The 21,699-nt window shown below is 43.6% G+C and overlaps 1 protein-coding gene across 11 annotated transcripts in view; it reads left to right on the top strand.

Moving 5' to 3' along the window:
* The window catches only part of LOC121543628 (transcription factor SOX-5-like), a 203,338-nt gene that overhangs the window by 103,544 nt on the left and 78,095 nt on the right, over positions 1–21,699 (top strand). For all 11 annotated transcript variants that reach the window (XM_045208484.1, XM_045208481.1, XM_041853648.2 and 8 more), the window contains 2 exons: positions 6,327–6,528; positions 14,579–14,786. In XM_045208484.1, the coding sequence (XP_045064419.1) occupies positions 6,328–6,528; positions 14,579–14,786 (409 nt within the window). In that variant the 5' untranslated portion in view covers position 6,327. The remainder of the gene's footprint in view (positions 1–6,326; positions 6,529–14,578; positions 14,787–21,699) is intronic.

Genomic DNA, 21,699 nt, shown 5'->3' on the forward strand with positions numbered 1-21,699 from the left:
ATCATCTAGCATATAGGAGATGACTGCTTTGTTTCTCACTCAGTCTTCATGAAACATGAAACAAATCTTTACCCCCGTCGGAGCGCTTCTAATATGAATGATTTAACACATCGCTACTGGGATGTGAGGAGATACGGGGCTCAGCATGTGTGTGTGTGTCTCTGTCTCTAGATGTGTGTGTCAGCTCGTTTCTCTCTCTCTGTGCAGTGTGTGTAGGCGTTGAAGTGGGTCATTTGTGCTGGACTGGCTGGTGTTAAGTGAGTTAAACACCGGTCGGTCAGTCTGTGATGGAGATTAACAGTAAATCAGTTTATTTCGGTAGTTAATGGACAGTCTATTTGGCCGATTAGTGACTTAACAGTAAATGCACATGTTTGATATGAGAGGGACTTTACACACCAGCACTCAGTCATCATCAAAGAGATGAAGTCGTCCAGGGGAAGTGGTTCTTTAATCTTAGCTTAGTAGCTAACACTCACGCTCAGGCAGGGTGTGTGTGTCGGTTTGTGTGCGTGTGTGTGTGCGTTTCTGTGTGTGTGTGTGCGTTTTGAACCCACTAACTCCCACAACCAGCAGTTGAGAGAGGAGGGTAGAGAGCTGGACACCTGAGTCATGAGCTCTGAACACATCAGATGTCCAATTCTCTTTCCAGTGTTTCCCGTGCTGTTGATAAAAGGACTGTCTTTACATCATGTATTGCTTAGATGGTTGGCGCTCAGGGCATCGCTGCATGTTCAGTTTGCCGTGAGGGCCAGTGGTGTGTGTGCATGCATGAATGCTTGCATGTGTGTCTGTGTGTGTGCTTATAATGGCCCGGTGTGTCTGTATGTGCCTGACTTTATTTTCCTGGCTGCCAGTGGAGAGAGGGAGGTGTGTTTGGCATGTCTGCCTGTGTTAGCGCCACAGAAGGAAGGAGCAAAATTATGCTAATGGTCGCTAATTATGACCTTGGAGACTGGCTTTGCTGCCAATTTATCTACTTAATAAAGCCCTTCTTTTTAATCCCAACATCACTACATGCGTTCAATGTTTCATGAAGCAGCCTCTTGTGCAGGACAGGTCTGCCAACTTTAAATGAAATAGCTGCTATAACCTGCTCACCTGGTGTGCTGAGGTCTATAGTAATTAGACATCAAAGGCTTGGAGGAAAATATACATTTTATTGCTCAAGAGGAGAGCTGTGAAATGGGGATGGATGGAGGGGTGAGAGGGGGATGGAGGGAGGAGAGGAGGGCACAGCAGAGTGGAGGAAAGAGGGGGGATGGAGGGGTGGGAGGAGGAGAGGAGCGGGTGTTGTGTCTAACTTTAGGAATATTCCAGAGTCGCAGCATCCAACAGACTGGGTTCCTGTTCTCCTGAGAGGTGTGTGACCTGCCCAAAAGTTGCTCTTAGGTACACAGATCTAGGAACAGCTTACCCTCCATGCTGCTAACCTTAACTATTAGGCGGTAAAACCCCAAACTGACCTTAGATCAGTGTCCAGGGATACTACTCCAGTCCTGTGTGGTGTCTAGAGGACGTGGGAGGAGTGCAGCTGGGCAGAGAGGTGTGGACAGGACATGGGTGGAGGGGAGGTGGTCTAGTTGAGGTGGGGTGGACTGAGGGCAGTTGTGTGTGTGTGAGGAGGGTCTGTGTTTATCGGAGTGGTGCGTGTCGGGTCGGGGTGTGTGTGTGTGTAGCAGAAACAAAAGGCTCCAGTGTGTGAGAGTGAAAGGAGGTAAAGTAAACAGCCTGTGATGAGGACAGACCTGCAGTGTGTGTGTGTGTGTGTGTGTGTGTGTGTGTGTGTGTGTGTGTGTGTGTGTGTGTGTGTGTGTGTGTGTGTGTGTGTGTGTGTGTGTGTGTGTGTGTGTGTGTGTGTGTGTGTGTGTGTGTGTGTGTGTGTGTGTGTGTGTGTGTGTGTGTGTGTGTGTGTGTGTGTGTGTGTGTGTGTGTGTGTGTGTAGTTGATACAGCTGGCCCGTCCTCTCTCTCTGCCCAGTGTGTGAAACACTGGGGGAACTCAACACACACTTTCTAACGTTTCACAGATGATAAAGGTATATATTTAGAAATATCACAATTGTTTTCATTTCTACACTTTCTTGTGGTTTTGGAAAAACTGGTCTTACATTTTCCTTTCATTTTACAATTTGAAATAATGTGTCAGTATCACTTCTGTTGATGCTATGTTTCAAGCATGTCTAGATAGATACGGGAATTTTGGAATAGGCATGTGCAGATAGAAGAATATACAAGTTAGCATAAAGGCATATTGATATAAATAGAACCACTGCAAATTTTTCTTAAATCAGCATCTCTACATGTATGACAGCCATTCCATTCCAGTGTCTGTTGAATTCCAACACAGGCACACCTCATTCTACTGAATTTGGTACTGTTTAGGTGATCACATGAACCAAATCTTATTTAACGAGGAAAAGTATAAAATCCACTGCTGTGGTCATCACTATCCTCTTGCAGTAGCACCAGCTGGATGGCAAAAACAGTGCTAATAGTACCTCAAAAGTAATTTTAATCAAAAAATAACTATTAACCATGCCAAAAGAGTTGAAAATGAAAGTTTTGAGTGAGGAAAAGAAGGGTTCAATTATGGCTTCCATCCTTAACATTTCAAAGACGGAGGTTCATAAGAACAAGGTCAAGCAGCAGACATTGGGGACAACAAAGCTACAGACCGGCAGAGGGCGAAAACGACTCTCTACTGACAAGGATGACCGCCAACTCATTCGAATGTCACTCAACCACCGTAGGATGACATCAAGTGACCTACAAAAAGAATGGCAAACGGCAGCTGGGGTGAAGTGCACGGCGAGGACGGTTCGAAACAGGCTCCTAGGGGCAGGGCTGAAGTCGTGCAAAGCTAGAAAAAAGCCCTTTATCAATGAGAAGCAAAGACGAGCCAGGCTGAGGTTTGTAAAAGACCATTAGGATTGGGCCGTAGAGGACTGGAGTAAGGTCATCTTCTCTGATGAGTCCAATTTTCAGCATTGCCCAACACCTGGTCGTCTAATGGTTAGACGGAGACCTGGAGAGGCCTACAAGCCAGTGTCTCGCACCCACTGTGAAATTTGGTGGAGGATCGGTGATGATCTGGGGGTGTTTCAGCAATGCTGGAATCGGGCAGATTTGTCTTTGTGAAGGACGCATGAATCAAGCCACGTACAAGGTTGTCCTGGAAGAAAACTTGCTTCCTTTGCGCTGACATTGTTCCCCAACTCTGAGGATTGGTTTTTCCAGCAGGACAATGTGCCATGCCACACAGCCAGGTCAATCAAGGTGTGGATGGCGGACCACCAGATCAAGACCCTGTCATTGCCAGCCCAATCTCCAGACCTGAACCCATTGAAAACTTCTGGAATGTGATGAAGAGGAAGATGGTCACAAGCCATCAAACAAAGCCGAGCTGCTTGAATTTTTGCGCTAGGTGTGGCATAAAGTCACCCAACATCAATGTGAAAGACTGGTGGAGAGCATGCCAAGACGCATGAAAGCTGTGATTGAAAATCAGGGTTATTCCACCAAATATTGATTTCTGAACTCTTCCTTAGTTAAAACATTAGTATTGTGTTGTTTAAAAATTAACATTAACTTATTTTCTTTGCATTATTCGAGGTCTGACAACACTGCATCTTTTTTGTTATTTTGACCAGTTGTCATTTTCTGCAAATAAATGCTCTAAATGACAATATTTGTATTTTGAATTTGGGAGAAATGTTGTCAGTAGTTTATAGAATAAAACAAAAAAAATTAATTTCACCCAAACACATACCTATAAATAGTAAAACCAGAGAAACGTATAGTATTGCGGTGGTCTCTTAATTTTTTCCAGAGCTGTATATAGGTTTAAGCACGATGTTGTAATTTACTATTGACAGAACCATAGATTTAGTGATTTTCTTCCCCCCATGTCGCATGGTTAAAGTCACAGTCCCATATCTGCTGTGGGTTTTTCTCAGGCCTTCCCTGCAACGAGAAACACTATATCTTGTTTGCCTTCATCTTTGTCATAAAGCAAATAAGCAATAAATTATGTCTGAAAGTGGATCTGCGTGGAGGAACAATACCAGATGTGAAGCCAAAGGAAATCCAATAAATAGAGAATAATCTGTTTCCAGTTCACTGTTATGGTACTGGAGTGTTGTAGTTCTAGAGCACAGTGGTACTGCACTGTTGGGGAGGCCTCAGTCTGGAATAGACACTCAGGTTGTGTCCGAATACCCATACTTGCGTTCTAAATAGTAGGCATTTTGGGTATGCGAAAATATAATGTTTTATAGTATGTGAAATTTCGGAAAGTTTGTTTGCTTTAAATGCCAGGATGTCAAATCAAAATCAAATCAAATGTATTTGTCACATGCGGCGAATACGACAGCTGTATACCTTACAGTGAAATGCTTACTTACAAGCCCTTAACCAACAATGCAGTTTTAAGACAAATAAGTGTTAAGAAAGTATTTACTAAAATAAACTGAAGTTAAAAATTAAAATGTAAAAGAAGAATATAGAAAAATAACAAATAATTAAAGAGCAACAATAAAATAACAGTAACGAGGCTATATACAGGGGGTACCGGTACAGAGTCAATGTGCGGGGGTACAGGTTAGTCGAGGTAATTTAAGTAGTATGTACATGTAGGTAGGGGTAAAGTGACTATGCATAGATAATAAACAGAGAGAAGCAGCAGTGTAAGAATGGGGGGGTAGTCACACTCATTTTGGCTTTTCATCTAGTAGAATTCGCTGCACACTTTTGAGGAACGACAATAGCTGATAATCAGATATAGTGACACCCTGTAACAAAATATACGAATGGTGGGAATCAACGCAATTGCGCATTGGATGAAGCATTCTCGGTATGGATGAGCCTAGTATGTTGATATGTGTTGCTTACCTCATTCGATTTTACTAAACAGTACATTTTAAATAGTATGTAGTAAGATTAGTACACAGTATGCTGTTTTCGTAAGTAGTAGTCAAGACTTATTTCAGACACAGCCCCAGACTAGACAAAGGTGACTGGTTTACTGGACTATTAATTAATACAGTGTAGAATCAAAACAGAAAGCTCACTGAATACTGGCAGCTGCCACTCACTTCCTTGAAGGAACAATCAATACATTTGACATCTGATTGAACCACTAGGGAAAGCAGTCCTGCTCAGAAGGTATATGTATTCTCCTGTTTTCTCTAACAGAATGGTTGTTGGCGGCGGTGCAAGAAATACAGTTTAGAATCTTATGCTCTTAGCCTGTTGTTCCTTGAATGTCTGACTTTCAGCGTATACATTAGTGTTTCTGTATTCTCTCTCTCTCTCTCTCTCTCTCTCTCTCTCTCTCTCTCTCTCTCTCTCTCTCTCTCTCTCTCTCTCCCTCCCTCCTCTCACCCTGGGTCATCGTAGCAGTAGCTTCAAGGCTGAACGAGAGCCTCTGAAAGCACTTAGGGAGACGCTGCCAGCCGTATTAAACCCATTATTGGAATATATTCATTTTGTCCCTATTCACCGGGGGCACATTTATGTTGGGGAGAGTTCATCTAATAGATGACACTGTTCTTCCCCTCCCTCTGCTTTCAATGGGAAACAAAGGCAAAGTAACAAATGTACGGCCTCTATGTTTGTTATTTTCACTGGTATTGTCAGGGCCGAGGTTTTCATACACATCACTGTCAGCGTGCTGCTGGAGTGAAAGGGCCTTTGTCAGGCCTCGGCCATTTGTCATAAAATGTCAGCAAACCTGGCTCCATTTGCAGTAATAGAATATTGCGTACCGTGTGTGTGTGTGTGTGTGTGTGTGGTATGTGTGTGTGTATGTGTGTGTGTGTGTGTGTGGTGTGTGTGTGTGTATGTGTGTGTGTGTATGAACGTTGAAAGGACCTGATGGTAAACATGGATGTGATTGTGTTTGAAGGTCTAAAGAGCATTTCCTCTGACTAGCGGATGTAGATGGTTTACTGTATATTATTATAGTGTGTATTGTCTGAGAGAGAGAGAGAGAGAGAGAGAGAGAGAGAGAGAGAGAGAGAGAGAGAGAGAGAGAGAGAGAGAGAGAGAGAGAGAGAGAGAGAGAGAGAGAGAGAGAGAGAGAGAGAGAGAGAGATGTGGTGATGTCTAGGGATTCAGAGACACATAGAGAGGGCCATTGGGGACCAATGAATAATAGGGAATTAATAATGATGAACTATTTCTATAAATATAACTATTGAAATTGATCAAAGACTAGTGTTTCTCCCACTGTCACCCACAGCTCATATTACATCCCTAAATGTTTCATACTATCTCTCCCCCTCTCTCTCTCCTCTATTCTTTCTCTCGCTCTGTTTTTTCCAGGATGTCTTCCAAGCGACCAATCTCTCCATATGGGGGGACAGATGGAGAGGTAGTCATGGCAACCAGCAGACAGAGACTAGAAGAGGAAGAGAGAGATGACGGACAGGCTGTCATGCACCTCCCCCTGACTCCCTACTGCAGCAAGGTGTCCCCCCGCTCGCCCCGCCCCCTGGACAGCCCCCCCACCCTGCACAGTGCCATGGTAAAACACCCCCTTGTTGTCTTCATATCATATAACTGCTCTTATTGGCTACTTGGCTTTGTTTAAACTCTTCTTATTGGTCGTCTGGAGTTTAAATCCTGCAACGCTGGTTGGCACTTAAGGACAGATCTAGGATCAGTTTATCCTCCCCAATCCCTGATCTCGACCATAAGAGGGCTAAACGAAACATAACAGTTGACAGGAATTGACAGTCCCCAGCTATCATAGACTGAGACAGAGCCATTTAGCATTGTGGATGATAGTTTATTAGACTGTAATTACAGAGAGTTGTAGTTATGGTGTCCGTTTTTGAAGTAACACATACTTCCCACAGAGGAAGTAGAGTAGACACTATTGGGGGAAAAACTGGACACAAAAGATGCTCAAGAGTGCTCTTATGGTGTGAATCACGTTTTCCCTTTTGTTTTAGTGTGAAAGCCTGTGTCTGTGCTGTAACTGTTTGACGGCGAGGCATAGAGACGTGGTAAATGTGTGACTGCCAATGTGAGCGATGTCAGTGAGTCATGTTCTGCTGTGAAAAGGGTGACTGTGTGTGGTGGCAGTAAATGCATATAATCATTTGGATGTATAGTTTGGTGTGTGTGATGTGTTTAATGTATACCGTGTAGATCTGTGTGTGCGTGTGTGTGTGCATGCTTGTGTATGTGTGTATGTGTAGCCTCAGTAACCCTCATAGTTAGCCTCACGTTAGCCTCACGTTGAGCCACACCTGAAGAGCAGCTAACTAGCAGCAGCACATTGTCTTCAGACCTTTCCCCTGTACTGCTGATAAACCACTACAAAACAAATGAGATGTCTCTGGCAGTAAAACAATGAAAGGGTGCTTAAGGACCATAATGGTAAGCTAATTCTGTAATTAACCTGCTGATTACACATCAGACTGGACTCTGCTGCCTGTCAGACAACAGTCACTGACTATGAACCAAAGTCCTCTCTCTTTCTTTCTCTCTAACCAGGAAGATATACTTTATCATGGCATGCTGTTGACAATAGGTATTGGACCTCATCTTTGGGAGACTATAGGTTACAACCTTTGTAATGTTAAGATAACAGGGGGAGGTATTTTTAAACTGAGTCATTAGAACAGGTATTGGTTTGAAATTTGAAAACGTTTATTAATGATTGTTGTTTTAAGTGTGATTAATCACGTATTCATTAATAATTGAAGTATTATTATATTTCATTGTATTATTATTATTATTATTATTATTATTATTATTATTATTATTACTTAGGCCTATGCTACAAATACAATCTCGAAATTCCTTACGTTTTTCAACACTATAAATTCCTCTATACATGAGATGCGACTTGAGCCAGTTGGTTGACTGACAGCAGAAATGGGACATTGAAAAGGAGAATGAGGAGGGGTGCGCCCGCATAATATTTGATGTGGATTATTAAAGCGCGACGGAGCCGTCTCCTGGACAGGGTGGATTTAGCGCAAGCGGCAAGGCTTGGCATGTGTAAGATGTTAAATTTTGCTACGGCTTTACCCTCTCAATCCGCTCTGCGCTGACTGGCAGAAGAGTTGAGTGAGAGAGAGCTTTACACCGCGCGCCTCGGAGGGGCTTTGTCACGGCAATTGTATAAAGTGATATGGGAGAGGGAATGGACTGCGCTCGTCGCCGGGTAGTGGCGGCTGTAGAGGCAGCATCCGAGAGGAGATTACCGCGCTTTATCTTGTCATGGTAAATTAACACGGCAGCGAGGCGCGCTCCCCAACACACTGACCTCTTCATCTCTCCAAGCTGCCAATCCGAGTTGAGAGGAAAGGAGAGGAGAGGAGGTGCAGTTAAAAAAACGAAAACGTTTTTTTTCCCTTTCTTTCCTCATGTGTGTTTGTAGAAGTAAGTATAGGTGCGCATTTATCATTTCTTTCTTTCTTTCTCCACTTTTTCCCCTGAGTTTTACGGTTAGTAGCCTAATCAAACAGTTTAATTTTGTTAGAGTGGGAAGATTACATAGACAGGTGGTAATAGATAGGTGTTAATTACTGTACGTTTTGTCCGTTTAATGAGGTCCTGCCGCGCGCTTAGGAAAGAAAAAAACAGCGACAACAAAAATTTTCATCTGGTTATTTCATGTCCAAATTCTCCAGGCGCCGCCTGCCTCCGATTCGATTTTTTTCGTATGGATTTTGACAGATTTGAAGCAGCACACCAAACAGTCTTAAACCAAACGCAGTGGTCACACTTAATTTCTCCTGCCAGTGCTGTCATAATGAATAAACACATGCTTGCTTGTAGACAATTAAGGGCTTTAATAAACTGTTATTTAAAATATACAAAATAAAGCTGTGCATTTCTGCTAAGGTAAATTTAACTGGAATATCTCGACCATTTTGTGCAATGATTTAAAAACAAAATACATCATAGGAGTATTATTATTATTATTATTATTATTATTATTATTATTGTTACATTTTAATATAATTATTATTTTAAAGATATGATTATTATTGTGAAATGGTCAAATATGCAATATTAGATAAAATATGAACAAGTTTGGAACTGCAGTGTGTGGATGGGATGGGGGAATAGGAAAGTATTTGTAGGCTAAGTGAGGTGAGTATTTGTCCTCCAAGCAGAGATAAGGTGGGACGTGGGGTAAGGAGTGGGGGGTAGGGGGTAGGGGGCTAGGGTTAGGCTGTGAGTAGGCCAACCGGTGTGTGTGGATGCCACAGCAGATGAGGTGTGTGTTTAGCCCCGCGCTAAAGGGATTGGGATTGTTTGAGCGGTGTGTGTGTGTGTGTGTGTGTGTGGCAGCGCTGGTTTAAGACCAGCGAGTAGGTGTCAGTGTCACCTCCAGGAGAGAGCAGTTACATCCCTGTAGCCTGTGTGTGTGTGTGTGTGTGTGTGTGTGTGTGTGTGTGTGTGTGTGTGTGTGTGTGTGTGTGTGTGTGCTTCAGGTGCCTCCTGTGACTCCCACTGCCAGATTGGCCATGCCTTAATTGTCGACACCACTGCACCACACATTAAACACATACACCTTCCCAACTTGGAGACATGGCAGGGAATTGCACCCCCTCAATTGCTACTGTTGGTGTTGCTCTGTTCTACTCCAAACCCACACAGGGTGGAGTGGTGTGTGTGTGCTGTTATGTACCCAGAGAGTAAATGCGAGAGGGGAGAGAGAGAGAGAGAGAGGGGAGAGAGAGAGGGGAGAGAGAGAGAGGGAGAGAGAGAGAGAGAGAGAGAGAGAGAGAGAGAGAGAGAGAGAGAGAGAGAGACAGAGAGAGAGAGAGACAGAGAGAGAGAGAGAGAGAGAGAGAGAGAGAGAGAGAGAGAGAGAGAGAGAGAGAGAGAGAGAGAGAGAGAGAGAGAGAGAGAGAGAGAGAGAGAGAGAGAGAGAGAGAGAGAGAGAGAGAGAGAGAGAGAGAGAGAGAGAGAGAGAGAGAGAGAAAGAAACAGAGAACCTCTAAGGTAAATGGGTAGGTTTCCCCTGGAGGGCAATTGAGAGAATGAGGGAGGGAAGATGAAGATGGAGGAATAAAAAGAGAGAGGGAACATGAGCAGCGGCATCTGTGCTGGCGGAAGGAAAAAATAGCATTTTGAATTTTTTGGCAAGAGTTAAGTGTGTTTAAATCTGCCTCTCCTCACAGATGAGCTTAAGAAGACAAAAGTTGTTTAATTCTGTTCCCATGCAGAGGCACTAAAGGGATAAAGAATGGAGAGAGAGAAGGAGAGCGAGAAGGAGAGAGAGAGAAGGAGAGAGGCGCAGTTTCACTTTGTTACAGCCTTTCGGAAGAGAATTGACATCTGCAAACTAAAGGCAGCAGAACCACCCACACTGTCAGCCTGCCACATCAAATACATAGATTCACACTCACTGGCGCATGCTACAAACATACTGGCACTCACACAAACATACTTAAACACCACCCAAGCATACACAGACATGCATACACACATAGACACACACACAGACACACACACAGACACACACACAGACACACACACAGATACAGACAAATAGCATACACACACTATTCTTTAAAGACAGAGACTAACATTTACAGTATTCATAAATACATTTATATTCTAAAAACATGCTCTCTCTTGCTTTTGCGTGCACACACACACACACACACACACACACACACACACACACACACACACACACACACACACACACACACACACACACACACACGCAAATACAATCAGGTCTCTGTATGATAGGTTGTCAGGCTGATTCCTGAGTTGGACTTGGCGTTTTGTTGTAATCTTCTGCAGGCTACTTGAATAGCATGAGGAAATATGTTGTCAGTGCATGGTGTATGGATTATAATATGGAGGGATATTTAAGCCATTGAAGTTGCTGCAATGTGGATGACAGTATCTGCTCTCTGCTTTGCACATAAATAATGTCAAAGTGCTAATGTAGCCGACTTTGAAGATGAATCATGTTGTATTAATTCTCTTTGATTAACAAATGACCCTCATTGTGGCCGTCTCAAGATGACATCTGTGCAGATTTGAAGAAGGGAGGAAAAGGGATCGGAGCATTCTCCTCCCCTCCATCCCCCCTCCCCTCCATCTCCCTCTCTTTTCTGTTTGTTTTGTTTTCCAGACATCTTTCTAGAAATAAAGAGTGCTGCTTTGCTAAGTACGCAGTGGATTAAATAAATGGGATGTGACAGGTGTGACTGGGCTGGTGGAGATGCCATGCTTCACTAATGTGGGCAGATCCAGTCACAACCGATGGAAAACCACTGCCTCTCTCTCTCTGTCTCTCTGTCTCTCTCTCTCTCTCTCTCTCTCTCTCTCTCTCTCTCTCTCTCTCTCTCTCTCTCTCTCTCTCTCTCTCTCTCTCTCTCTCGCTCTCTCTCTCTCAATTCAATTTCAATTTCAATTCAATTTCAATTTCAATTCAATTTAAGGGCTTTATTGGCATGGGAAACGTGTGTTAACTTTGCCAAAGCAAGTGAAGTAGATAGTAAACAAAAGTGAAATAAACAATAAGTGTTTGTTCTCTCTCTCTCTCTCTCTCTCTCTCTCTCTCTCTCTCTCTCTCTCTCTCTCTCTTTCTCTTTCTCTCCCTTTGGCTGTCCCTACCACTTTCTGTCACATATCTGTTTAGTGATGATGTTTCTGGTCTCATCAATAAGTGTCATTGACTTCCCTTATCCTGGGATGGAAGGAGAGAGATACAGTATTATCACTTAATTGTGTCAGCCGAGAGAGAGAGAGAGAGAGGAGAGAGAGAGAGAGAGAGAGAGAGAGAGAGAGAGAGAGAGAACAAACACCATTGTAAATACAACCCATATTAATGCTGATTTATTTTCCCTTTTGTACTTTAACTATTTGCACATCGTTACAACACTGTATATAGCCATAATATGACATTTGAAATATCTCTATTCCTTTGGAACTTTTGTGAGTGTAGTATTTACAATACATTTTTTATTGTTTATTTCACTTTTGTTTATGATCTATTTTACTTGCTTTGGGAATGTAAACATATTTTTCCCATGCCAATAAAGCCCTTTGAATTGAATTGAGAGAGTGAGAGAGCGAAGAGAGAGAGAGAGAGAGAGAGAGAGAGAGAGAGAGAGAGAGAGAGAGAGAAACAGAGAGAGAAACAGAGAGAGGTGGAGGGGAGAAGAGAGAGAGAGAGAAACAGAGAGAGGTGGAGGGGAGAAGAGAGAGAGAGAGATAAAAGAGAGAGAGAAAGATGAGAGGAGAGTTAACAGTTCTGTAGCCTCCAGTGATCAGCACACTAGATGACTACCTCTATAGAAACGTGGAGATCATGAGACAAAAACACAGAACAGTCACTATTATACTTTACCATTACCAAGAAACCTGGTGACATATCTCACCTATTGAATTTGACTTATTGCTTTGGCTATCCACTATCATTCATTCATTCATTCCATCCCTAAAACCCATTTGTGAATGAATTATTGAATGTGTTGACTTCATCTCTGGGAGTGGTGTGAGTGTACATGTATACAGGACAGTCTCTAGGAGGAGTCGGGGAAAGTGACAGCACTTTCCCTTCTGAACTTTGCTCACCTCTCTGCTATACCGTGCCGGTTCGTTGACAATGAAAGCAGTATTAATATTAAAACCTGAAACCAACTGACTTCAGACTGCTAAATACTCTGTTGGGGATGGTACAGTTTATAGTTACAGTTACAGTTACAGTATGTGGCAGCAATATTATTAAGGAAACTACTGTACCTCCATCAGGAATCAAGTTCAATATTAGTACCGCATCTGCTCAATAACAGCTCACAGATCAACAGGCATGTAGAGATATCATTTACAAACTGATATCGATATCAGGGTTTGTGTGCGTGCAAACCTCCTAAAGGTGTGAGTTAGGCCAAGCTTTCCCAGTCCTCCGTCTTCTCCTTGGGATAAGCTCATCGTCTACCACACAAACAACACACACACACCCGTCACACACACACACACACACACACACAGCGGGTGTTGCTACCCTAAGCATCTAAACCCTAAACTCTTCTCTCTGGAGAAAGCCAGAGCAAGGACATCTTTTGTAAAGTTGAATTACAAAACAAGTCAGGTATTTGCAGACAAGGTCAATAGTCCCCCTGTAAATCAGGGTTAATCTTTGACTAATCTGTTCTTATTATCTCACACCACCTGTTTTACTGTGTGTGTGTGTGTGTGTGTGTGTGTGTGTGTGTCCGTGCATGCAGTGTGATATAATAATAATATGCCATTTAGCAGACGCTTTTATCCAAAGCGACTTACAGTCACGCGTGCATACATTTTTGTGTATGGGTGGTCCCGGGGATCGAACCCACTACCTTGGCATTACAAGCGCCGTGCTCTACCAGCTGAGCTACAGAGGACCACGATATACTGTAAGTGTGTGTATGCTTGTTAAAGTTGATCATGACAAGGTGGTCACCACATTGTCGCAGTTCATTTAGTTGAGACACCTCTAAATCTATTGATTGTTAGGACAGGACAGTGGAGTTAGTATGTCAAAGGTTATGAATCCAGAATATCCATTGACCTAAAACTTACTGTAAGTTTCTCGTTGTTGTGTGTAAGTTTACTGTAAATTTTTGTGATGGCGATGCAACTTAAGTTTATTGTCACAAATAAGCTCATTCACAAAGAAAACTTGCAAGTGAGACATTTGGACAAGCAGGAATGCTTATTGGATCTCTTTCAAAGTAAAACGTTTTAGTCTTTGAAAGACATTACAGTAGCTCTCTCCCAACATCCTGAGTGAAATCTTTTCTGTTTTATGTCTTTCCTCTGTTAACTACCTCCAAGTCAGTGGCATGCAGATTCCTTAGGATCCAACAGAGAGTGAGTGCCCTAACTTAAGATGGCTGGCCACCGATGAAAGTGTAGCACAGCCAGATAAAAGAAGGAGAGAACGAGGGATAATGAGAGGGAGGATGCCAGTTACTGTAGTCCTCCTCTCCTCTCCTCCATACGGATCTCTGAGTTTACACTTCTATCTTGTCTGGAGTCCTTTCTACCTACTCTCTTCCCTTCTCTCAGTCTCCTCTCTTCCTCTCTGTGGCTGTTCTGTGAGTGAGATTGAGATACTGGTTTTAACACAAACATCAGCAATATGCTGAATTCAAACACTAATTAATGGAATGTCATTGAAGGTCCAAAACAGCCATTTTAAGTACCTTAGTGTGATTGCTTTTAATTAAAATGGTCAAAATGAAACAGAAATAGCTTCTAAGCAAAGAACTTCTCAAGCAAGAATTTTGCTAGGACTGTCTCGGAGTGGCCTGAGTGGGGAGGGGGAAACGGAAAACTAGCTATTATTGGCAGAGAGGGTTGGAACACTATTTCTTACTGGTCTATTAACTGATTTACCGCCTGGTGATGTCACCAGGCAGGCCAAAACTCCATCCCACCAAAACAGCTCTTACACTAAAAGGGCATATCATCATTTTCACAATTTCACAGTATTATTCCAACCTTATAGTGTGGAAATATATATAAAACACAGGAAAATCATGTTTTTGACTGCACTGGGCTTTTAAGACAAGTACTCATACTTCCTCTCTCTGCAGGACCAGGATGGCAGTAAGGGTTGGTCTCTGAGCCCCTACCCCCAGCACAACTCCTCTACCTCTCCAGGCAGTAAGCAGCAGGTGGAGGAGGGGGGTTCAGGGGCCGTAGCGTTGGGGACCCCAGAGAGACGTAAGGGCAGCCTGGCAGACGTGGTGGACACACTGAAACAGAGGAAGATGGAGGAGCTCATCAAAAACGAACCAGAAGGTCAGTCAACATGTACAAAGATGTACTTTTCTACATCGCTTTCTCTTTTCTCTCTCTCTCTCGCTCTCTCTTTATAACCCTCTGTCTCTGTCTTTATATTTCTCTCTCTCTCTCTCTCTCTCTCTCTCTCTCTCTCTCTCTCTCTCTCTCTATCATTCTCTCTTTCTCTTTCACTCTCTCTCTCTCTCTATGTTTCTCTCTCTTTCATTTTCTCTCACTTTAGCCTTTAGTACAGGTGATAGTGCCAGGCCTCCTTCCCTCTCTTGCTCCATCCTAACGAACACATTATGTAACGAGCCTGGCGACAGGGTGTGTGTGTCTGTGTTTCTGTAAGTGTGTGTGACAGAGAGAGTCAGCCCTTTGTTTCAGGGCAGACAGCATCAGCTGTCCAGAGCCATTGTCTAACAACCACTTTGCATATTTATTACAAGCTGATAGTACAAGGACCATCAGCCTTTTAATGCTCTCTCTCTCTCTCTCTCTCTCTCTCTCTCTCTCTCTCTCTCTCTCTCTCTCTCTCTCTCTCTCTCTCTCTCTCTCTCTCTCTCTCTCTCTCTCTCTCTCTCTCTCTCTCTCTCTCTCTCTCTCTCTCTCTCTCTCTCTCTCTCTCTCTCTCTCTCTCTCTCTCTCTCTGTGTGTGTGCTTGTGTGTGTGTCAACGTGGACATGTGTGTGTGTGTGTGTGTCCATCCGAGTGTGTGTATGTATCCAGGTCTCTCTTACTCTCTCTTTTGTTATCTCTCTCACTTCAGCCTTTAGTAGCAGGTGATCTCTCTGTGTGCTTGCGTGTGTGTCAACATGGAAATGTGTCTATGTGTGTGTGCATGTGGGTGTGTGTGTATCCAGCTGCTGTGTGGGTGTGTGGACACCTTGACTTTGCTCAGACTCTTGAGTATGCCACACAACAGTTTTACAGTTGATCCCTAAGTCAAACAGGCCTAGGCCAGGACAACAAAGCCAGCAGTGTGTGCATGCGGGTGTGTGTGTACAGTACAGGTTATTTATATTACATGTAACAGACCATCACACTGCATGGAGGTGTGTGTGGTGACCAATCAGTGCACCAGGCCCTATACAAAGTCATTTGCTCCATGCATTTCTTCAAGTGTGGCTGTGGTCTATTATTAGGACAATTTTTTTTACTGGAGTTATTTTCTTCTGCCCTTGAAATAATACACTATTCTACCTGTGGACATTTTGGTTCTGCACGGAGCCCCACAGTCCAGTTTCATTTCACAGAGGGCCCAACAATTGAGAAAACAGTGCTTGGGGCATGTGTGTTTTTGTGCTTGTGTGAGTCCCAGAGACATAGGGTTGGTATGTGTTTTTCAATGTAGTCATAATGTCAGAAAGGTTGTTATGAGTTTGGTGGAGAAGACTCGCAATAAACAGGGTTGTTTGGAGAGATTCTGAGAAGTGTGCTGTTGGCTAGATGTTGTGGGAGCTCTAGACCTATTTGAGTTCTGGGTTTATTGTACAGGAGGACTCTGTGATCTGGCCATACTATAACCCCAATAATGACTGACTGTCTGTGAGTCAGGCGGTACAGATACAGACCGAGACATACACACACACACACAGTTTGAGAGCGGTAGCGGCAGCTTCACACACTCCATTAGCAGGGCTACAGTACCACACCAGAATGGGCAGTACCATTATCTCCCCGACCGTTGCCATTAAAATGAAACACGCTAACAAAAGGCCTCAGCGCCTCGAGAGCAGACACACACAAAACAGCCAGAACAGAAAGGCAGAAAGAGGAGAGGAAAGAAAAGGGGGGAGATGAAGAGCGAGGGTGGAGACAGAGAGAGAGAGAGAGAGAGAGAGAGAGGGAGAGAGAGAGAGGGATCGAGAGAGAGAGAGAGAGAGAGAGAGAGAAGAGAAGTAGAGCCCAGCTCTCACTACTATATAAAAATCAATTTCATCCTTCTCCGCGCTCTTTCTCTTCTTTCTTTCTCTTCTTTCTTTCTCTTAATTCTTTCTTTCTTTCTTTCTTTCTTTCTTTCTTTCTTTCTTTCTTTCTTTCTTTCTTTCTTTCTTTCTTTCTTTCTTTCTTTCTTTCTTTCTTTCTTTCTTTCTTTCTTTCTTTCTTTCTTTCTTTCTTTCTGTCTTTCTTTTATCTTTCTTTCTTTCTTTCTTTCTTTCTTTCTTTCTTTCTTTCTCTCTTTCTCTCACTCTCTCTCTCTCTCTGAAAGGCCTGTATTAATACTGCTGCAGTCCCCCTTTCACACACTGCCTGCCTCCAGCTGGATCAATGGCACACACACACAGGGGCGTGGGCGTGCACCCAGACACTCACACGGGCGCACGTACACACACACACAGGCTTGCAAACATACACATGTTAGCGCACACTCACACACACACACTCACCCCGGTATAGGCACATGTGCTGTGAAGAAAGGGATGTGAGCGAAGGACCAAAGAGATTAATTGGGTCAGAAAACAATAAACACCCTAAAAACAAGACTAGAAAGAGAGAGAGGCTGGCTTTATATAACCAGGCCTTGAGCTAAACACTAGCCATCTTCTCTTAGACACTGTCCTTATGTAAAACCAGTGGCTCGACACACACACACACACACACACACACACACACACACCCACACACACACACACAAACTGGTCCAGGGTTGAGGCAGAAGTTACAAAGACATAGTTTTTATCAGTGTGACCAGCGCTGCTCTACTTAGTGGCTAGATAAATGTGGAGTTGTACAGAGACACGCTGGTGTAAGATACTGGGTCAGTACAGCCTGCCTCGTCTCCCCAGTGTCTGTGTCTGTGTGTGAGAGAACACTGAGCAGCCCAGCTGGCTGAGCCACTGCTAGAGAGAGGCCTAGCAGGAGTAGAACTGTTGGCCTTTAATAAATGACTAGCCATAGCGCTCCCTTATCGACTTCGTGATGTTACACACACAACACATTACTCTCCTGTCTACCTATACTGCCTACCTGTTACCCCCGAGACACACACACACCACTGTGTGATAGTGCTGGTTTTAAAATTGTGTCAGATGTTGAGTAGAGAGTTGGAAGTGTGTGAAGAGGAGGGGGGATCACGCTGGCGCGTGTGTGTGTGTGTGATTCCGTGCTGGAGTGAGTATGTCTGTCATTAGGACTAATAATGAGAGCAGAGCAGAGAGCAGCAGGGGTGAGAGGAGGGCCAGGTCTGGGCTCAGGAGCGACTGCACTGGGGCTGGATAGACACACACACAGGCAGCTAGGGACAGACACTTCACTATTGGCTGAAGTGAACCCTCCGCTGCCTCTACTGGACTGTACGTTTAACCTATACAACACACACCACAGTTAGGTAGCACACACCACTGTTGTATAGCGAGTTAGAATACAAGCGAGATAGAACCAGATCATAGAGAAAACTAGCTGCAGTATTTGGGGCGCAGATGTTCATCTCAGCCCCTAGAGTGATGCTGCCTCTGCCCTGGCAACTCACCGGTCCTCCTCGGTTCTCTCTCTCTCTCTCTCTCTCTCTCTCTCTCTCTCTCTCTCTCTCTCTCTCTCTCTCTCTCTCTCTCTCTCTCTCTCTCTGCTTCTCTCTCTCTGCTTCTCTCATTCCCTCTCTCTGCTTCTCTCATTCCCTCTCTGAGTCATGCTTAGGATGAATTCATAGGCAGGGCCACTCTGGTCACCCTTTGACTCTCTCTGAATGCTTGATGTTGATTAATAGAAGATTTGACTGGTAGTTTGAATAGGCTGGTAAGCTATACATCTCTACTGTTGTCTGTGTAAGCTGTATTATACATGTTGACTGTAAAGCTGTAGTCAGCTGGTGCAACAACACTTTTCAGAGAGGAAGTAAGCAGCCTCTCTCTGGTGTTGCTCTGGGTTCAGGCCATCCAGGATGTCTTAAGGGCAGGTCCCAGGTCAGGTGTAGCGGCAGCTTTATGATCTGTGTCCTGTCGGTTGCAGTGGGGTTGTATATAGAGCTAGGGGTCAGGGGGAATGGGCTGTTTTTACTGCAGAGGGGGCTGTGACTTATGCTCGCACAAACACACGTACGTACGCACACGCCCGAAACACACAGACACACGTAGAAGGCTCTCCGCTGGCACCATGTGTCTCCATACTGAAAATTTTAAACTCTAACGTATGTCACAGAGCACATTTATTTTCATGGTGATTTAAAAAAAAACTCCAGCTTGCTTTTAGAGGCAGTGGGGCATTTTATAGGACAACACTTAGCCAGGACCATTGTGCCACATTAGCACACACTGGTAGGAGCTCACTCACGCAATCATACACTTGAATGGCTGACAATAGGAAGGGCGGATACGTTCCCCGATGAAGAAGAAGAGAACACGAAAGGAGGAGATAGAAAAGAAAAGGGAAGAAAGAAAATGGCCTTGAGAACTTGAGGGAGCCCAGCAGTCTCTCTCTCTCTCTGTCTCTCTCTTTATCTGTCGGTCAATCCCCTGGGCTAGCTAATCCTCCACAGGCCCCTCTGCTGTCTCAAAAGTGTTGTTCTGTCACACACACACACACACACATACGTACGCTTGCACGCTTGCACACACACACTCATGCATGTCGCACGCACACACGCATGCACTCACACACACACACACACACACACACCGTCGAGTTCACAGCCCTAGCGTGGGAGAGAGGGAACCTCCATATGTGATTTCCACCAGTTGGTAGTAATTAGTTAGTTGTATAAATTAACATTAAGTGCAGATTGTTGCAGGGAAGTCATTGTTCGTAATGATCCCCCTTTTGCTGTGGAAAAAGTTAAACAAGGAGGAGAGGTTGAAAAATACAGTTTTTGACCCTGTAAAGAGAGATAAATTTCTCTAAAACTCCAATTAGAGAATGAAGGGAAGAGAGGAGGAGAGAGGAGAGGGAGGAGATAACAGAATGGAGGGAGGAAAGGAGGAGAGGGAGGAGAGAACAGAAGGGAGGGAGGAGAGGAGGAGATAAAATAAATAAGGTTAATTTTGTGTTTTGTTAAACTATTCTAAGTATTCACAGTATCACATTGTTCAGACAGCCAACCCATTCCTTGTTTCTTCGCAAGCGACACGTCTTATTCTGACACTCATGTTAAGAATTATTCCTGAAACTGGAGGAGAGAACAAGTCTCTCTCTCTTTTACCAAGGCGAACATAGACATATATTTATTGTATTCCAGCTACCGAACTCAAATCAATCTATTTTATTTTTTATTTTTTTATTTTTTTAGGGGGTAGATCAGCTTAATATTGCAGATAGATTGTAACTTCCATCAAAGTAATTGTCTGCATCACTTCCAATCCCTCATGTTTTTATATATATATATATATATATATATACATACATATACAGTGGGGAAATAAAGTATTTAGTCAGCCACCAATTGTGCAAGTTCTCCCACTTAAAAAGATGAGAGAGGCCTCTAATTTTCATCATAGGTACACGTCAACTATGACAGACAAATTGAGATTTTATTTCTCCAGAAGATCACATTGTAGGATTTTTAATGAATTTATTTGCAAATTATGGTGGAAAATAAGTATTTGGTCACCTACAAACAAGCAAGATTTCTGGCTCTCACAGACCTGTAACTTCTTCTTTAAGAGGCTCCTCTGTCCTCCACTCGTTACCTGTATTAATGGCACCTGTTTGAACTTGTTATCAGTATAAAAGACACCTGTCCACAACCTCAAACAGTCACACTCCAAACTCCACTATGGCCAAGACCAAAGAGCTGTCGAAGGACACCAGAAACAAAATTGTAGACCTGCACCAGGCTGGGAAGACTGAATCTGCAATAGGTAAGCAGCTTGGTTTGAATAAATCAATTGTGGGAGCAATTATTAGGAAATGGAAGACATACAAGACCACTAATAATCTCCCTCGATCTGGGGCTCCACGCAAGATCTCACCCCGTGGGGTCAAAATGATCACAAGAACGGTGAGCAAAAATCCCAGAACCACACGAAGGGGACCTTGTGAATGACCTGCAGAGAGCTGGGACCAAAGTAACAAAGCCTACCATCAGTAACACACTACGCCGGCCAGGGACTCAAATCCTGCAGTGCAGACGTGTCCCCCTGCTTAAGCCAGTACATGTCCAGGCCCGTCTGAAGTTTGCTAGAGTGCATTTGGATGATCCAGAAGAGGATTGGGAGAATGTCATATGGTCAGATGAAACCAAAATAGAACTTTTTGGTAAAAACTCAACTCGTCGTGTTTGGAGGACATAGAATGCTGAGTTGCATCCAAAGAACACCATACCTACTGTGAAGCATGGGGGTGGAAACATCATGCTTTGGGGCTGTTTTTCTGCAAAGGGACCAGGACGACTGATCCGTGTAAAGGAAAGAATGAATGGGGCCATGTATCATGAGATTTTGAGTGAAAACCTCCTTCCATCAGCAAGGGCATTGAAGATGAAACGTGGCTGGGTCTTTCAGCCTGACAATGATCCCAAACACACCGCCCGGGCAACGAAGGAGTGGCTTCGTAAGAAGCATTTCAAGGTCCTGGAGTGGCCTAGCCAGTCTCCAGATCTCAACCCCATAGAAAATCTTTGGAGGGAGTTGAAAGTCTGTGTTGCCCAGCGACAGCCCAAAAACATCACTGCTCTAGAGGAGATCTGCATGGAGGAATGGGCCAAAATACCAGCAACAGTGTGTGAAAACCTTGTGAAGACTTACAGAAAACGTTTGACCTGTGTCATTGCCAACAAAGGGAATATAACAAAGTATTGAGAAACTTTTGTTATTGACCAAATACTTATTTTCCACCATAATTTGCAAATAAATTCATTAAAAATCCTACAATGTGATTTTCTGGATTTTCTTTTCTCATTTTGTCTGTCATAGTATTTTTTTTATTTATTTTTTTATTTAACCTTTATTTAACCAGGTAAGCCAGTTGAGAACAGGTTCTCATTTACAACTGCGACCTG

The sequence above is a fragment of the Coregonus clupeaformis genome, chromosome 28, assembly GCF_020615455.1.
Source record: "Coregonus clupeaformis isolate EN_2021a chromosome 28, ASM2061545v1, whole genome shotgun sequence".
Lineage (NCBI taxonomy): Eukaryota > Metazoa > Chordata > Actinopteri > Salmoniformes > Salmonidae > Coregonus > Coregonus clupeaformis.